The sequence below is a fragment of the Artibeus jamaicensis genome, unplaced genomic scaffold (assembly GCF_021234435.1).
Source record: "Artibeus jamaicensis isolate MK-2021 breed Jamaican fruit bat unplaced genomic scaffold, CSHL_Jam_final contig_3230, whole genome shotgun sequence".
Taxonomy (NCBI): domain Eukaryota; kingdom Metazoa; phylum Chordata; class Mammalia; order Chiroptera; family Phyllostomidae; genus Artibeus; species Artibeus jamaicensis.
Window position 1 is genome coordinate 3,081,671 of NW_026521764.1, and position 19,422 is coordinate 3,101,092.

At 42.6% G+C, this 19,422-nt stretch overlaps 1 protein-coding gene across 6 annotated transcripts in view; it reads right to left on the reverse strand.

Moving 5' to 3' along the window:
• OSBPL3 (oxysterol binding protein like 3) overlaps positions 1–19,422 on the reverse strand; it is a 157,701-nt gene that overhangs the window by 50,267 nt on the left and 88,012 nt on the right. For 4 of the 6 annotated variants that reach the window (XM_053663608.1, XM_053663605.1, XM_037126582.2 and 1 more), the window contains exons 4-11: positions 9,225–9,341; positions 9,008–9,061; positions 7,931–8,044; positions 4,679–4,846; positions 3,962–4,085; positions 2,913–3,016; positions 2,616–2,708; positions 1,234–1,390 (exon numbers count right to left, since the gene is read on the reverse strand). In XM_053663608.1, coding sequence (XP_053519583.1) covers positions 1,234–1,390; positions 2,616–2,708; positions 2,913–3,016; positions 3,962–4,085; positions 4,679–4,846; positions 7,931–8,044; positions 9,008–9,061; positions 9,225–9,341 — 931 coding nt within the window. The remainder of the gene's footprint in view (positions 1–1,233; positions 1,391–2,615; positions 2,709–2,912; positions 3,017–3,961; positions 4,086–4,678; positions 4,847–7,930; positions 8,045–9,007; positions 9,062–9,224; positions 9,342–19,422) is intronic. The other 2 variants (XM_053663609.1, XM_053663607.1) reach the window with 1 other exon arrangement.

The window sequence follows — 19,422 nt, forward strand, 5'->3', positions numbered from 1 at the left end:
ATTCCACCAGTTCCACATGCTCTTATTTGTGCACATGTATGTAAATATAGGTCAATGTAACTGTATCACATGTGTAGATTCATGAACCACCATCAGAATCAGGAGACAGAACTTTCCATCACCACCAAGTCCCTCTTTCTAACCTTTAAAATCACACCCATACTTTCCCCCTCTCTTTCCTTCTTGTCTGTAACCTCTGACAGCCAAGATTACTCTTCTCCATCTCTCTAATTTTATCTCTTCAAAACTTAGTAAGTGGAGTCATATACTATGTGACCTTTTGAGACTGACTTTTTAGTCAGCACAATGCCCTTGAGATCCTTTCAACTTTTTGTGCATAACCACAGTTTGCTCCTTTTCATTGCTGAGTAGTATTCCATTGTAAGGATGTGCCACAGTTTGTTTAACCATTCACCTGTTGAAGAACATTTGCATTGTTCCAGTTTTTGGCTAATACACCTAAACTTGCTCTGAATATTTGTGTACAGTTTGTTTTTTGTGGACATCAGTTAATATTTTCTCTTGAATAAAGGCCCAGGAATGTGAATAGATATTGAGTTCATGGCGTGTTTATTTTTATATAAAACTTCCAAACTGCTATACACAGTGGCTGTACCATCTTGCATCGCCTCCAGCAATGTATGAGAGAGCCAGTTTCTCTGCATTCTCACCGGCAGTTGGTGCTGTCGGTACTTTTTTTAATGTCAGTGATTCTTACAGGTACGTGGTAATAGCACGGTTTTAATTTGCATTTCCTAATGGCTAATGATGTTGAACATCTATTTCTAATTTTTGATGTGATAAGCAATGTGACAACGCATATCTTTACTTGAATAAATTTTAATTCCTATAAATGACTTCTTTAAAGTGGAGTTACTGAATAGGCAGACTTTTTTATAAGTTGAAACATAATATCACAGTGTACTCCAGAATAGTACTAATTTGCACCCCCATCAGCAGCATATAAATTGCTCAGCTCTTAAATTATACCTAATGCTCTCACTATTTCCCCTAACGGTAATGCTAAAAAAAACAAAAACAAAAACAAAACTTTTTGCCAATACACTCCCTACTCCCGGGGACATAAAATAAAATAAAAATTGGGTTTCCTGAAATCTCATAGATCAGCAAATTAACCTATTAAGGTTCCCTCTCCAAGGACAGCCTACATTCAGACGTGCATTTAACATTCCCATCGGACACACACCTAAGGAAGAAAGCAAGCTCGCTCACCTTTATGGGCAATATGACACAGATCTTCCTGCATTTTAGAAAACTCAGATGAGGTTTCAGAGCCATCGGAATAGTTTTTCTCTTCTCCAAAGTCTAGTGTTGACAAATTAGGATTGGAAGAGTGAAGTCTTTGTGGGCCAGAAAAAGGTTTAGGGACCTGAAGTGATACCAAAAGGAGATATTACTTTTCAGATGCAAATCACTTAGAATATTTATACATTTCTAAGATTGGAAAGCAGTAGGAAAAGAACTACACATAGAAATGTCTTTCTGTTGAATGATTACTTATACGAAAAATAAATGAAAACTCAGGAAAGCACTTTCTACACAAGTTGTACTGGCTTCTTGCAAAAATAAAAATGGGTGAGACATTGCCTACAAGCAACAATCACTGTCTGCGGGGATATGTTAAAAGATCCCCCCCAAAATGCCTGAAACCTTGGACAGCACTGAATCACATGGGCATGCAGTTTAAAGCTTATGAACTGTTTATTTCTGGCACTTTCTATTTAATACTTTTAGACTAAAGTTGACCATAGGAAACAAAACATGGGGAGTAAAACGCAGTTGAGGGGAGACCGCTGCATTCTTGATCAAGAATAGAAGCATGAAAGCTATAGGCTTTCTCAGTGCCACTCAGTTCCTTCCTCCCCACAAAGGTCTACCGGGGTCTAGGTTGTTAGAGTGCATAGGTTTTAAAACGCGTGTGTGTGTTTTTAGTTTGCTCCTGGTGCTTCTACAAAATTATCTCATTTCTCCCATATTTGTACAGAAATCACTCTTTTATTTAGTTCAACCCATAAACTGCTTCAAACCAAAGAGTCTACAAGAATATGACAGATGACTTATCTATAACTTTCTGGTTTATTCCTAATGATGTTGCAATTTAACAGGCAATGGCCAAGCTGCAGATCTCAGCCTCTGGCTGGGCTGCTATTGGGAAAGCCAGCAGTTAGTGTGACACAGTACACATCGGTGGGAAATTAGAGACGAGAGGCAACAGAGCATCTGCACAATGCCATGTACCCAGAAACTCCAGCTCAGAGGGATGAGGAACCCACTGAGCAGAAGCAGAAGGGGCGGATCGGAGCACCTACTCAAGCTGGGGCATGGCAGGCAGGCTCAGCACGAAAGAAGGAGACACCCAAGTCCTAGAAATGGCTATACCCCTCCAACCTCACACTATTTCCCTTACCCAGTGGTCCAGTGCATACCTACTCTAGAGTCCAGAAAAACCCAAGTGATTGAAGTCATCTCTCTGTACAGGGTATTTGAGAGAATAAGTCGAATGCCCCCTTGTCTATTCTCCTACTTGAGTTCAAGTAGCCCCTAGCACTTGGGGTGTAGAGAAGAATCCAGCCCATTGGGGAGGCAATTGTTACCTGTAGTGTTCCTTTGGCATCTTTGCCAATAGCTCTGGACCGCCACCTCCTGTGTGATCTTTTCTCCTTTTTGGGACTTTCAAAAGCTCCACCCTTTGTTTCAAAATGGGAAAGAGAGCACAGACAGTAAAGTCCACCACAGCAATAGGGGAAAACACACAGCAAAGTGATGCCTTACATCCCCTTGAACTTGCCAAAGCACCTGACCAGACAACATCCCGCTGTTAGCGAAAGGCAGGGAGGAGAAACGAAAGCAGAAGAGACTTGGAATGCAAACGGAAGAGGGATTTGGCTAACCTGGATGGCGTTGATAGCTGGCGCCGAATACGTCCGATGCAGGACATCCATACTTTGGAGGAGCTGGCTCATTTCCAGCAGGTAGGAATGACAGTGTGCCAGGTCTGTGGGGAGAGGCAAAGGGCAATTCAGGAGCGCTTATCTTGACATTCGGGCTCCACTGTGTAGCACCAACTACTTTTCTCATTTATCTATATTTGATGTACACCTGTAAGGACGGGACACTTGAATTCCTTTTTTTACAGGAGAGGCAATAGACTTGTAGATAAAGGCATGGATCTGGAGAACCAGGATACTTCCTTTTGAATCCCTTTAATGAACTGTGAATCTTGGGCAAATTATAAAACTGCTTTGTGCTTAAGTTTCCCTATCTGGAAAATGGGGATAATTATACACCTCGCTCTAGATAATTATCCTAACTAACGGGATGGTTGTGAGTTAAATGAGCTAATATTTGCAGTGTGCTTTTAAAGTGTTGGCACATTGTGAGCACAAATTGTCACCATCATTCTAATGTCACAATAACAGGGTGTCACTGTCCACTTATCAGGACCCACCCAGTACAAGTTAAATTAATGAAGGTTGTACCGGTCTTAAAAATAACTTGGTTGATCATGGACCTGCATGACAACCCGATAATTCTCTGCAGATTGACTTAACAAGACCTAACAGTATTCTCAAACCAGTTCCTGGGTCACTAACTCAAGAATAGTCCTCAGTTTGCTGTTCACTGGATGATAGTAGCTGTTTCTGCTGAGCAGTCAAAGTCCAAATGCATTAAGATCTCGCCTCTCAAACGCTGGTGTCATCAGAATCACCTGGAGAACCTGTTAAGCCCATTAACAGGGCTTAAGGTCATTGGGATTCCTGGTCTGTATGCAGCCCCAGGTGAAGACATGAAACTCTGCAAGGAAAGTGTCACCAAGCGCAGACTGAATAAGCAGTCCAGTGCTGGGGAAGGAGAGGTAAGTTCACCTGAGGTATAAACACCTAAACGGGGTAACCTTGGAGCTGTGACAGCCAGCTGCAGAGGTTTTGGGTCACCCTACCTTTTGAGCATTGCTCCATGTCCTCTGAAGACTGCAACCACAGAGGAACTCGTGCCTCGCCGCCACAAGCATATGACAAATTGCTTCCTGTCTGAAGTGAATTCTGCTTTGATATACTGCTTCGCTGTTCCACAGAACACAAAAACACATTGTAAGGGAAAAGACCCAGTGCGGACCCATTGGGGTAAAAGGGTAACACCATAGGCTAGGGGAACATCGCTCATGGAATCCCTCTTCCTGTAACTGGAAAGAAGCTTCTAGCAAAGCGCTCCTCTGAAGAACTTAGCTCGGCCTGTCACCTCACACCATAGCCACACCATGCTAGGTGGCCTTGGACTAAAGCCCTTCATTTCTTCTTCTGTCAAATGATAATCATATCAAAATAATGATACACATGCTGGGAGATTTTGCAATCCTGTATAGCCACAAGTGTCCCTGCTGCATTTCACAACCAGATAAAAAAATTAAAGTCAAACTGATCAAGAGAAAGCTGGAGTGTTCAGCTTTCACGCCCTGCTTCAGTCACTGTTCCAGAGATGACAGATGCTCTCAGTCCTGGTTCTGACCAGCTGGGCAAACAGACTCATCAAACCGGCTCAAGCTTACCTGCCCCCAAGCCTTTCCTTCTTCAGACTCAGAACCCTCACCCCCACCAAGGTGGGACTTCCCCACCCAAAGCCACCCCCTGTTTTAGATTCATTATTGGCAAATTACTACCTTTTTACTTGACATGGAGTCAAAGACCCCATCCACAGGGTCTGTGATGGTGGATCCCGGGAAAAAGTGATTGACTTCTTGGGGAAACATGGCGATTTCATTCTGCCGGTACATTCTGTGGTGGCGTAGTCTGCATACCCACTCCTCGAAGATGTCCAGTGACTTCACCTGAATCGTGTTCAGTTCAAAGGAGGAACAAGAGCATCAGTCACTGGAAGGAGCAATTCTTCACCAAATCAAGGTCACTCTCAACACCCTCTTTTCACACTGGCACGTGCAGAAATGTAAACATATCAGCTTATTGACTTAGTTTACACTTATGTGATCTATGGGAACAAATTTGGGGAGGAAACGGAGAGTAAAAATGGTCTTCATAAACTATATATTTAGGCTGCCTACGAAAGGGTCTTATAGTTATGCTATTATTAAGAAAGCAAACCAGTGTGAGTTGTTAAACAACTAAAACTGAAGTTTACATTCATGTCTCCGAGTCCTCTTGTCCAAGCTTTCCTCTCCCTGCTGAAAATACTGGTGCCCTATTTCTTATTAAACTCTTTTATAATTCGGACATTTCAGATTAATCTTTTCTGAACTGGAATTAGTAAATTCTCCCTAAAATATTTAACCTTGTTCATCTTTTCTGTCAAAGAATACACTGCTGAGGAATACATGTTAGTAAATGTGAAGGTTATTTAAAAGAACATTTTTCCCACTCTCAGAAACAGAAAGAGTCTGATAAATCACTACTGGTGATTTCCAGGGTTTCAAACACACCCACATGGACATGTAGCCATTCTCTGTCCATGGGTGAGTATCTACCAATGTCCAATTTCCATGAAGAATAATGTTTGTAAATAGTAACTTTGAGGACAAAATATGTTAAATGTTCATAAAAGTATGACAAAGAATATAACTGACACCTATGCACCATATACATTTCTTAATAGTCAATATTTTTGTGTGCATATAAGGGCATATTTTCAAAGTAAACAATGATATATACCTATATATTGGAACACCAAGACTCATGCAATGGCAATTTATAACACCCCAAAAGGATGCTTGGTAGGTTAACTTCTAAAAAGAAAAACTTGGGTCAATCCCGTTATAACCTTTATAAACGCCGCTGCTGAGGGCAAGGACGTGGCAATAGCTGTCAGCAGCATCGTTCACTGAGGAGATGTTAGGATGGCTCCTCATGTGTTGTGTGGATTAGAAGTAGGTCCAAGGCTTAACGCCCCTCCAGGGGCTACTGAGCGTGTACAGGAAGAAGCAACACCAGTGCTCACCTCTCTGTCTCCCCTGAATCGTGTTTGTGAAGCATATTCACTTCCCAGATGTGGTTAACAGGAATGTTACAGGCATCTATACCACCCTGAGCACTGATCTCCCCTCAGAGGCCCCTAACAATCAGTGTGTCCAGGGTGTTCACTGCAACTCACTGGGTACTGGTTGAACGGGGTAGAAGGATAAAAGCACTTTATTAAAGAACAGACCTGGGATCTGTTCCAGCCCCTCAAGTGGCTCTAGGACTGTGGGTGGACAGCCAATTAACTCTGCTGCCAGATCCCTCATCTACCAAATAAGAGAAGGGGACTAGATGACCCCCATTTAAAAACTGCCTGCCTCTGAGGCCATCAAGTAGGAGCTTCAGATAACTACATAGACCTATACTGACAGTCACAGCTGAGGTTCAAAAGAATGAATAAGAAACACAAATAGAACTTCAAGTGAATCACTGCGGAGAATATTAAGCTGTGTTAATCATGATATTAGCACTTAATGTATCTTAAGGCATTCTAGTTCTTTAAACATTAGGAATTAATAGTCACTTTTATTCGGTTAACTAGAATAGTGTGTGAATAAGAACCTATAATTTTCTGACTGTGTCAAAACACAGAACTAAGAGCCATTGTAACTATGTGGAGAAACGACCTGAATTATTCTAAAGAAGATTGCCCATTGAAGTGGGGTGCAGAAAACATTCTTTCTTAAACCTTTTTTTTTTTTTAATGAAGATTATAGGTCTCTCCCTTCTGTACTTCACACTAGTTGTTCTCAACCAGGGGTGATTTAGCCCCTCCCTGCAGGGGACAGGTGGCAATGTCTGGAGACATTTTTTGGTTGTCATAAGTGGAGGGGGTTGTTGGTGACATCTAGTGGGTAGAGGCCAGGATGCCACATAACATCCTACAATGTGCGGGATCAGCCCCCATAGCAGAGAATCCTCCAGGCCACCAGGTCACTAGCATTGAGGGTAAGAAACCCTGCTTTACACAATTAACTACACCCACAGGCACGGGCCGAGGCTAGGAAACAGAACAGCCCGTCTTGTGCGGCCAATCACTCGCATGCACACGCTGTGTGCATTTGCCCGAGCACCACATGTATGCGGTGGGAGGGACATCTTAAGACACGGAGCTCATAATCTCGTGCTTTTAGTCTCCCAGCGCTCAGCCCCCATTGCCAATAGTCCAAATAATGTGGCCAAGTGAGAAGAGAGTTCTAACATTTTCTCCATTTCTAACATTTGGGTGCCACCAAAGAATTATATACAATAACTGAACTTATGGAGATTACTGTAGGCCAGGCATGATACCAAGTTTCCTACTCTACTAATTCCTATTTTGGGTGGTAAAAAAGCTGAGACTTTCAGAAATTAAATAATTTGCCAGAGGCCAACAGCTAGTAAGTAACCAGGTCAAGAACTGAACCAGATCTGAATCCACAAAGCTCGCATTTCACTCTTCCAACCGTCTCTCTGACCTGCAGGACAGCGGGGAACAGAGGGCAGTCAAGCAGCTCTGAGAGCTACCATTTAGAGGCCCACCCTTTAGGGGAAAAATTCTTAACATCCAACTTAATATGAGCATTTTAATGGATCCATCTAAAATTAGCCCAAGCTATAAGACTAAATATTAAATAGTACATTCCAAGGAACATAGCTTAACCTACAGTAAGTGGTTGTTGACTAAAGATGGCACCCTCTGGGGCAGGGAGCACTGTATTTGAAAACATGACGTTCTGGTTATTGATCACTGCCACAATCACGGGGAATGAGGGGACAAGGATGCTAAACCTTCAGCAGTGTGACAGTCTCTCACAATAGGGCCCATTACAAATACTTTCACACTGACGATCTTCTGCGTGTTGGCCGGGTGTTTGGAAATATTGAAAAGGCATGGCCAGCAGCCCTGTATGGTGACAGGAAGGACTCTGCAACGGGAGCTGGCTCCTGGGAGGCGGCCTCACCTTCAGATGATAGATGTGCTCCTCGGTGTCCAGATCTATGCACTTTGATGACTTCTTCACAGACATCACTGAAAGCCCAACGTCAATGCAACCATGCAGCTTCTCTCTCTCTATCTGCAGAGGCATGAAGGAGTCACTTGGAAGCCAGGAGGTAAAGCGATTGTAACATCCTTGACACTCCTTCCCTCTAGCCTTACCTGCACATCCTCTCATAGTAACCCTAAGAACTGCGGTGTATCAAGCACTTAGTGTAGACCAGTACCGAGCTCTAAGTGCTGTACATGTGCTACCTTATTTACCCTGTGAGGGGTTATGTAACAAGTGGTTTGCACAACCATTGAGGAAGAAAGAAGTTGAGCCCCATGGACTGACTGCACAGCAGCGAATTTACCTTTAACTGCACTGCCTCCCACAGAATTAGCTTCCCATGTCTGAATTCATGGGGAAGTGATTTAAAAAGAGGAATAGGGACAGGTGGCCAAGACAGGCGACAGTAGGTCTGACATTAGGCCAAGCATTCTGCACACAACCATACAAGATGCGCACTGTGAGTGGGGTGAGGAGAGGAAGGAGGGAGGAGAGGAGAGCCCCCACGAGGGGGCAGGACCAATGATCATTACCAGCCCTCTTGGGCCATCTGCTCAGTGTCAGCACCAAAGGGGAACTCCACATCACCTTCACCAAGCGTTCTCCACCAAACCCCTCAGTCACTCTGACAGTGCGAGTGGCACTCGCCCTATGTTTTGCTCCTGTTATCTCATTGTGAAGATGTCTTCTCCCACCCAGAGAACTCCTCAGTGTAACCCTAAGGCCAGAATAGTCCCCTGGATACATAGTAGGGTGTTGAGAAGAGCTCCCTACCCCCACTCAGCAGGTGAACCGAGCCCACCTTGAACCCAGAGACGGGACAGTGGGGCATAGCCACCTCTGCTCCATGTGAAGGAATTATCACCCCTCAGTGGCCCCCAGCTCAGAGAAATGGAATCTGCCCCTGACATGTGCACAATCCCGCCCATAAGCTGACAACTAGCTCTTTCAAATTCTCCAATAGTATATTGGGTTAATACAGAGACTTACATCAGCTTGGCTCTTGGCATATTTCAAGATCCCTTTGTCCAGATAGAAGAATCTCTGTGGGAAAGAAAGTACAATTCAGAAAAACATTCCATTTAAATAGCCATCCTTCCCTTGGTCCCAATTTTCAACTTTAAATTAAGTGCCAAAGAACCGAGTGTTGAGTGCAGTAGTCTGGAAGCAAATAAAGGTAAAGCCAAGGCCAAGGCTCATGTCTTACCTTGTGCCAGCCTTTCAGGGGCCATTTCCGCTTTTTCAGCAAAAATCCTTTCTGAACTGGTGGCTCCTGGGTATAATACATCTCTCCCCTCAGTCCTTCTACCACTTCCCAGCTGTCCTGTTCCAACGAGAGAGTTCATATTAAATGGCTGCCTTTAAAAGTAATACTGCACACAGCAAAGGAAACTATCAACAAAATAAAAAGACAACCCACACAATGGGAGAACATATTCAACCGTACATCTGATAAGGGGTTAATATCCAAAATTTATGAAGTCCCTACAAAACTCAACAACCCAATTAAAAATTAGGCAAAGGACCTGAATAGACACTGCTTCAAAAATGACATACACATGGCCAATAGACATATGAAATGATGCTCAACACCACTAGTCATCAAAGAAATGCACATTAAAGCCACCATGAGATACCATCTCACACCTGTCAGAATGGCCATCATCAGTAAATCAACAAACAGCAAGTGCTGGTGAGGATGGGGAGAAAAAGAAGCCCTAGTGCACTGTTGGTGGGAATGCAGACTGGTGCAGCCACTGTGCAAAACAGTATGGAGACACCTCCAAAAATTGAAAATGAATCTGACCTTTGACCCAGCAAGCTCACTTCTGGGAATATATCTGAAAGACCCCAAAACACTAATTCGAAAGAACATAAACACCACTGCGTTCATTGCAGTGTTATTTACGATCGCCAAGATATGGAAGCAGCCCAAGTGCCCATCAATAGATGAGTGGATAAAACAACTATCAGACATTTACACAATGGAATTTCTCTTGGCCATATAAAAAGAGAAAATTTTACCCTTTGCAACAGTATGGATGGGCCTAAAGAGCATTATGCTAAGTGGAACAAACCAGTCAGAGAAAGACAAATACCATATGCTTTCTCTCATATGTGGAGTCTAACAAACAAACTGAACTAACAAGCAAAATACAGACAGACTCATAGATGGAGAACAGATGACAGCCAGTGGGGGCAGGGTGGGGGAAGTGGGGAGGTGGAGGGACTGAATGATAAGGAAAAAGGAATCATGGACATGGACAACAGTGTGGTGATTGCTGGTGGGAGAGGGGTTTAAGCGGACTAAATGGTAATGGAAAAAATATAACTAAGATTATATATTTTTAAAAAATGAAAAAATAGTAATGACACTAAGAAGTCCTTCATGCTGTCAGTAAATCCATTCAAGATGGAGAGTCTAGCTGGGTTTGTTGGGGAGAAGAGATTCAAATTTATTTTTTATACCATTCCTGGATTTTATAGACTTAATGCTATAATTTAATGCTATGACATCATGTTTGATTTTTTTTTTTTTTTCCCAAAAAGCTCTTAGAAGGAAATGTTTCTCTCTCTTTTGGTGCTCAAACCTTGGCAACCATGGCGAAGAGAAAAGATTTCACTGTTAAGTTCTATTTTTGTTTCCTTTGATATTATCGCACAGTTACTGTTTACTCACCACTAGACCTCACTCAGTCTGAGTTTTAACCAATAGCTACAGGCATGAGGATTGAAGAAGGGGTAGGGTGAGATGGGAATATGGTAAGGCTGCCTTAAGAATTGGATGAAAAGGCCCAGCCAGTATAGCTCAGTGGATTGAGAACAGGCCTGTGAACTAAAGGATCGCTGGTTTGATTCCCAGTCAGGACACATGCCTGGGTTTTGGTCCAGGCCCCAGGTAGAGGGCACATGGGAGGCAGCCACACATTGATGTTTCTCTCCCTTTCTTCCTACCTCCCTTCCCATCTGTCTAAAAATAAATAACTAAAATCTTTAAAATTATTAAAACAATGACAATTTAGTTACAGGTTATTATCTTCAAATTCTAGGTATTTAAGTATTAAAAATCCTGAAGCATCAAAAAATGACTTTTGTGGTAAGTATTTTCATCTTCTTCTAGCAGTTTTGTTCCCTTCCCCCTTTCTTTTGTTTCAGAAACTTTATACTGGCCAGTTATTGCTCTACTGAGCTGCATGCAATTTTGAAGATGCACAAACAGTTGTTACAATTAATCTCTCATTGTTGGCTGTTAGGTTCTTTCAACTAATTGACTGAAAAAGAATTTTGGAAAAGGATACAAAAGAAAAACACTAAAAATTCTGAAGATTTATTTTTAAATGCTTGACAATTCACAAATCATCACAAAATTATCCCAAGATAGACCAAAACTGGCATTACTTCAGTGGCTAAGATAATGGACTTTTTTATTATTATTTATTTTTACATTTTTATTAGGATATAATATACATATGAAAGGCACAGATTCTAAGAGTACAGTTCAATGAATTTATACACCTATATCCTCAGTAACTACCACCCAGATCAGAGAGAAAGCATTTTGAACACAGGGTAATTAAGTTTTGGCAAACTGTTGCTGAGATATTATTGACATATAACACATATGTAAGTTCAAGGCATACAATGTGATGATTTCATACACCTCCGCTTCCTCACAAAATCACCACTTTTTCTGTTGGTGGTGATAACATTTAAGACCTACTTTTCTAACAGCTTTCGCGTATATAATGCAGTACAGTTAATTACAGTCACCAGGCCATACATGAGATCCCACGATACTACGTATACTTTTCCAGCTCCAGGAAAGCAGGCTTCTTTTCTGTTTTGTTTACTCCTTAACAGAGCATAGTATATATAAATATGTTAAACAAATTAATGAAGCAATTACAATAGCTAACATTTATTAAGCATCAGGCAATGTGCTAATGACCATACTTACAATATTGTGCTTCACCTTTGCACAATCCCGTGACACTGAATTTATTTATCTCTTTATTTTTTGAATAAGGAAACTGAGGAAAAGAGAATTAGATCACTTCCCCAGTGCTATAAATTCACTCATCCTCAGCACCTACAGAAACCTCATGCGCATTGTCTTGTCTCCCTCAGTAAAATGCAAGTTCCATGGGGACAGGAGCTGGATATTGCTTATTATAACCTCACTACTTGGGACACAGGGGTCTTATATAAATATTTCCCCAATGAATGAGCCTGAGGAGCAAGGGAGGGCATAGAAAGGACCCCGCGAGGCCTTTAATACAGTGTGCTGGATTGGGATGAATTGGTACTCAGGACAGAGAAAAGCTGAGTAGCCCGTTTCTCTTAGACAAAAGAACTGGGTAGCAGGCAGTGAGTGGTTCCACCTGTTTGTCACATCCCCGGTGGCCAGGGAGTAGGACATGCACCTTGAGCTGAGATACACACACAGTACAGGGTGGACTTGGGCCCTGGGGAAATCAAGGCCCTGCTGACTTAGCCCAGCGTGGCTGGGCCAATTTCCCATCCTGAGGGTGTCAGGATTAAAGCTCACTGTGGACAGAGAAATATGGCAGGGTGTGGGGGGAGGGGCTTCTTAAGATTTTCACTTGAGTTTAACTGAAGACAGTCTAATACTGTCATCTGGCATTCAGTCTGTTTTACCGAATATCTAAAAAGTGCCAAATATAGAAAGAGACTTTGTGATTGGAAAGGCAGCTAAGCATTTACTCATGCTCATGAGCTGCTCAAGTTCATCTCCATACTGCTGACTGCACTCACGGAAAGCACTTCCTTCCCGCACAGCTGTTTCCCACAGCGCGCCTCTCCTGTGCACCTCGCAGGCGGGATTCTCAGTCACTGTCCTGGCAGCGATGTCAGAAATAGAAAAGAATTTCAACTGTCATTCTCCCTGCAGCTCGAGAGTGTGATGGAAGGAAGTTTTGTGGTTGCCTCTATCTGCTGGGACTCAGAGAGTGAGTTGTTCTGATCAGTTGTTGAGTCTGTTTTTCAGGGTTTTAAAAATCACAAGGCAGGACCCAGCATGAGATCACATGGAGCACAATTTCATGTGTTTTTAGTGATCAAAGGCATTTTTGACCTTCTAAAGCCTTAGGATCAGCAGTATCACCTTTTACGATTGTACTATGGACACATGGAAATACTTGTAGAATTCCAGTTAATGTAATAACAGCTTTAACTTATGCCAGGCCAATTCTGTACTTATATTTAAGTTACTGAAATTTTCAATTGTTGCTTCTTGCCACTTGTTTCCTCAACTAACATTTTGAGAACACCAGTAGGCTCAGGGGATAGCAAGTAAGGGAACAAAGTAGTAGAATGTACAGTGGTCATTCATGTGATCAAACGCAGCGCTTCTCATACCGAAATGTACACACCAGTCACGGAAGATCTTGTCAAAATGCAGATTTCAGTGCAGCAGGTCTGGGGCGAGGCCTTAGCTCCTGCACCTACACGGGTGGGCCCGCTGCTGCTGCTGCTGCTGGGCCACAGGCACCCTTTGAGCAGCCACCCTCTCAGAGACTGGGCTAGCTTAACAATTAGGATTTGAGCCCTGGCTGGTGTGGCTCAGTGACTTGAGTGCTGACCTGCAAACCAAAGGGTCACTGGTTCAATTCCCAGTCAGGGCCCATGTCTGGGTTGTGGGCTGGGTCCCCAGTGGTGGTGGTGTGGGGGGTACATGAGAAATGGCCACACATTGATGTTTCTTTCCCTCTCTTTCTCCCTCCCTTCCCTTCTCTCTAAACATAAAATAAGTAAAATCTTTTTTTTTAAAATCAGGATTTGACTCAATAGACTCTAAGGGCAAAACCAGAGCAAAACCAGAACTAATGGGTGGGAGTTACAAGGCCCTGCATTTCAGGTCTGCATAAATGGAGGGATTGTCTGATTATCTAATAATTAGTGCTATGAAAAATGACAAAAATGAAACAACAAATGTTGGAGAGGTTGTGGGGAAAAGGGGACCCTAGTTCACTGTTGGTGGGATTGCAGGCTGGTGCAACCATAATGGAAAAGAGTATGGAATTTTCTCAGAAAAATAAAAATCGACCTGCCTTTTGACCCAGCAATTCCACTGCTAGGATTATATCCTAAGAATCCTAAAACATCAATATCAAAGAACCTATGCACCACAATGTTCACAGCAGCACAATTTACTATAGCAAAGAGTTGGAAGCAACCTAGGTGCCTGTCAGTAAATGAATGGATCCAAAAATTGTGGTACATATACACAATGGAATTCTATGCAGCAGAGAGAAAGAAGGAGCTACTACCCTTTGCAACAACATGGACGGAACTGGAAAGCATTATGCTGAGTGAAATAGGCCAGGTGCTGAAAGACAAATACCATATGATCTCACCTTTAACAGGAAGCTAAACAACAAAACAAACAAGCAAGCAGAATAAAACAAAAGACACTGAAATAGAGAATAGGGGGGCAGTGACCAGAGGGGCGGGGGGAGGGAATTTAAGGGGAAAAAAGGGGAGGGATTTGGAGGAACAAGTATGAAGGACACAAGGACAAGAACTAAGGGGGGTGGAATTGGGAGGGACGTGGGGAGCACGGGGCGGGTTGGCTGGGATGGGAGAAATAGACAGAAAACTGTACTTGAAAAATAAGTAAATAAAATTTTAAAAAAGAATAAAAAAAGAAAAAATTAAAAAAAAAGAAAAATGATGTGGCTAGTCTATGAAAGAGCAAGTCCTCTAGTCCCTGGAGAGCTCTGTCAGAGGCACCTGCAAAGGGGATTCCTAGGCTAGGAAGGAGGTCAGAATAAATGATCTGTGAGATCCCTTCCAACTCTTGTATCATAATCTCACATCACATTAAGTGAACATAAAGTCTCAGTTATGCAAGATAAGCCCTCGAGATCTGCTGTACAACATGGGCCACTAGTGAGCAGTATTATATCATGTACTTATAATTTATTCAGATAGTAGATCTCATATTAAGTGTTCTTACCATACTTAATAAAATAAAAACAGTGGCTGGTAAAGTCTCAAAAAAAAACAAACCCAAAATATAGTAGCATGAGCTTCAGTCTAGTATCCTCAGTACATTCTCTGACGTTAGGCTCTAAGTGAGATAATTAAAGGAAAAAGGGGGGCTGAGCAGGGGAGAACCCAGTCTGGTTCTCAAGGCTATGTGGGGAGCAGCACTCATCACGGCCAATACCACTTCCTTCCTCCCCCTTCATACACAGATGTAGCTCACAGACCCACACCAGGGTGAGGAGAGCAAACAGACACACGATACGGGCTCCCAAATGTTTTAAGTCTTAATGACTTGGGTAGTCATGGACCAAAAACATTGGTGCCTTAATTACTTAGGTAATGGGAGAATATGTACTCAGTCTTTGGTGTGAATCCTTGAGAAAGGACAGGAGGTGCAAGAAAGGAGGTCACCTGCTGCAGCTGATGCTGACAGACAATGAGGAGAAAAGAACCAGGTGCGCAGTCAGCTGTGTCTGTAACTGAGGTCATTCCTACCTTGAGTTTCCACAGAGAAAATGTTTTCCATTTTAATTATAAATTTTAATTTCCATTATAAATCCAATACAAATGGATTTATAATTCAAATACTATTAGTAAATAGTATTTAGCGCATATATAATGATTGTTTCTACCCTATGATCACTTGCTTAGCATTTATGACTCTAATTCTATTGGAACTCTTTTAGGATTTTCAAATAGATTTGTGGGTCATTAATATTTGTTAAATATCTGCCTAGTTCGTAGGCAAGCCCTTCAAAAGTATGAAGAGCATCTCTTACGCACTTTTCTCTCTGTAATGCTGCGCTCTGTAAATAAGGGCCTCTTGAGAGCTGTAGCTACTGTTATGGATGGAGACACCAACCCATAATGCCATTCTGCTCTGTCCCTGCAGCCCACCAGGGTGGTGGTAGAGTTTTTATGGCTGCTATTGTGGTAGTGATTATAGTAATACAAGTAACAACTACTATTTCTTGAATATCTTCTGTGTGCCTTGCAACAATTCTATAACAAAGGTACTTTTGTCCTCATTGTACAGTTGAAACAAAGCTCCAAAATAGTTTGCCCAAGGTCACAAACTGTTAAGTGGTGGACTCTTTTCTGGAGGGAAGAACACCCCCAGAATCTGTCTGCTCGACGTCCACGCTGGACAAGATCACCGGTAGGTATATTAGAGCGCATCCAAGGCTACCCACTCTCCTGCCAGCCCGGCGCTCGCCCCCAATGTTACTTTCTCCCCAAGCAGAGTAAGCCCACCCCTGACATCCCTGCACTTCCTGTGCATGTTGGTTAGCCTACAGTGATGACAGGACAATTTTTTTCCACCCAAGGGATGCAAAGGTCTTTTTTTTCCTGGGTATACTTTAATGATTTGTTTTCCCTCATACAGTCATGGAATATTTTTAAATTTATTATTAAATATACTGGGGTGACATTGGTTAATAAAATTATATAGTTTTCAAGTATACAATTCTATTATACATCATCTGTATGTTGCATTGGGTGTTTACCATTCAAAGTCAAGTCTCTTTCTGTCACCAGGTATGTGACTCCTTTTACCCTTCACAACCCCCTTTCCCTCTGGTAACCACCACACTGCTGTCTGCATTTATTTGTCTTGTTTGATCATTTGTTGCTTTCAGTTTTATATTCAAAATATGAGTGAAATTCTATGGTTCTTAACTTCTTCTGACTTATTTTATTTAGTATGATATTCTCAAGATCCATCCATGTTGTTGAAAATGGCAGTATCTCCTTTCTTTTTTTCTCTTTTAAATGCCAGAGTTTGAAGGAGAATGTGGAAGTCATCCACCCTACTCTTTCATTTTAGACTGCAGACTCTAAGCTAACTGATTTGCTCTGGGCCACAAAAATGAGGGAAGAACCTTTAAGGACCATAGCCCTGTCTTCTGAATCCAGCGCAGTGTCCTTTCCTCTCCCCTTTCTGAGAATTTCCACTCTCCACAGGGACAGATGGGCTGTGGAGGAGATCCTGGGTTAACTCATTGCACTTGGGCATGGACTGTGCAGTGACAAAGAAAATCTACGATACAGACTCCTCTGTGAATGGGCCTGGGTCAGAGGTGTGACAGGGAGACTTCTGCTCTTTGTTTCATACTTTCCAGCCCTCTCTCCATATTTTCTATTACCTTCTAATTAAAATTTTTTTCCTGGGCATATCATAGAGCTCTGCCCTTTGGTGCCATAGCACTAGAGAGAATCACAGGCTCTGTATTCAGATAGAGCGCTTTTGCACTTTAATTATAGGGACTTCACAACTGAGGAAGAACCCCTCCATGGCTGGATGGCATTACCAATAGTGGTGTTCTCTTAGAGACCACACAAGCTATTTTTTCAGAGCTAACTGAAATTTGCAATCAAAAGAGACACGTTCTGATTAGTTAATGCATGCTTGATTTAACAGCCACAGCAATAGGGGGCAGGAGTTCAGCACAATAAAATTCCTTATCCTTCATCCAAGTTACTAGTGACTTTTTTTCACAATATTACACAAGAAACACTGGTTCTCATAATGAGGACCTAGCAACAGGTTCTGATCCTGGAGTGACTTTTGTACTAAGTGGGCTATATTCTAGTTCATACTGAGCTTCTATTTAATCAGGTAATGCCTACTCAAAGGTCTGTGGCTTAGCACCAGGTACTGGAGATGCAAAGATGTAAAACCAAATTCTGGCCTCCAACATACATTAACATACATTAAAAATAAAGAGACGCCACAAGGATGAAAACTTGTGAATACAGAATGGGGCATTCAAACAAACGCATTGCAGGTGGGCTCAGGCTAGACCCACCTCAGGGTACAGGCTTGAGCTGGGACATGAAGAAAAATTGACACACGAGGAGAAGCAGGGTTTCTGAGGCCACCCTGACAAATTACCCAAAATTTGGTGGCTTAAAACAACAGACATTTATTCTTTAATAGTTCTGGAGGCCAGAGCCTGTAGTTAAGGTGTTACTGGGTGATGCTTGCTCTGGAATCTCCAGGGAGAATGTGTTTGTCTTAACTTGGCTGCTGTAACAAAAAACGACAGACTGAGTAAAGGCTGGGACGTCCAAGATCAAGGTGCTGGTATTGAGCGAGTGGTAGGAACCCAGGTCCTGTTCTGTGGACAGCTGCCTTCTCCCTGGGTGTTCTCATGGTCTCTCCTCCAAGCATGAGAGAGGTGTCTTTCCTCTTACAAGGGCACTAAGCCCACCTTGAGGGCACCACCCTCATGACCTCACCTGAACTTAAACTCCTGAAGGCCCTGTCTCTAATTACCACCCTCTTGAGGGTTAAGGCTTCAACACAGGAATTCAGGGGCCAGGGGTGGGGGGCACAAACATTAAGTTCATGATAGCATTCCTTGCCTCTTCGGGTTTCTAGTGGCTGTTGACATTCCTTGGCTTGTAGCCACATCATTCCAATCTCTGTCTCCATGTTCTCACCTTCTCTCCCATGTCTATCTTCTCTGTGTGTTTCTTATCAGAACATTGGTCATTAATTTTTTAAGGCTGACCTGGACAATCTGACCTCCTTATCTCAAGAATCTTAAATTAATTACATCTGCAAAGACATTTTTTTACCAAGTTAACATTCACAGGTTCCAAAGATAAGGATGTGGACATATCTTTGGGGTGGGAGGGGGAGAGCATTCGCCAGTGAATGCCAGGAACGTGACTCATCTGGAGCAGGGACAGAGGGCCTCATTTCAGTTGATGCCCGTTTGTGCACAGGTGCAGAGGGAGACCAGCTGGACTCGATGCTGGGGCCAGAGTGCAGAGGACCTTAGAAAGATGTCAGGTTGTTCCAGGGAAGCCTTCTGGTTTTGCCTCTTTCCTGCTGCTCACACTGTCATTTCTGGGCCTTTACTATTTTAATATCATCATATCACTGAAGTAAATTTGGACTTTCCCCTCCCTAGGACAGAACTGTTGAGTCAGTTCAGTTCACATTTTTATTATAGCTTCTAGAGAAAATTCCAGCAACTACGCAGCTAGTGAGCTGTGCTCTCAATGAAAGCATTTGGGCCAGGTTTCTGTCTTCCTGTACCCTGGACGATGGCCCATGCCAACCCTGAATAAATATATTTAGTTTTTAAAGCATCCCATACAGTTTCTATCTGGGTAGTGTTTCTGAACTCCCAACGTATGTGTGCTGTGCTTATCATTCTGGAACTGCAGAACAGTATCGAGAGCTCAGCAACTCGCTGAAGGGTCCTCAAAGTTCAGCTGCTCCAGCTCTTTGGTGTGAAATGCAGCTGACAGTCTATCATTTCTGGACATGGAGAGTAGCAGAGATACCCTGACAGCCCCAAAAAGTCATCTTAGTTAAAGTTTAACCTCTTCCTATATCAAATGTTTGTTTTTTCTTTACTCAGGATTTACTCAGAATA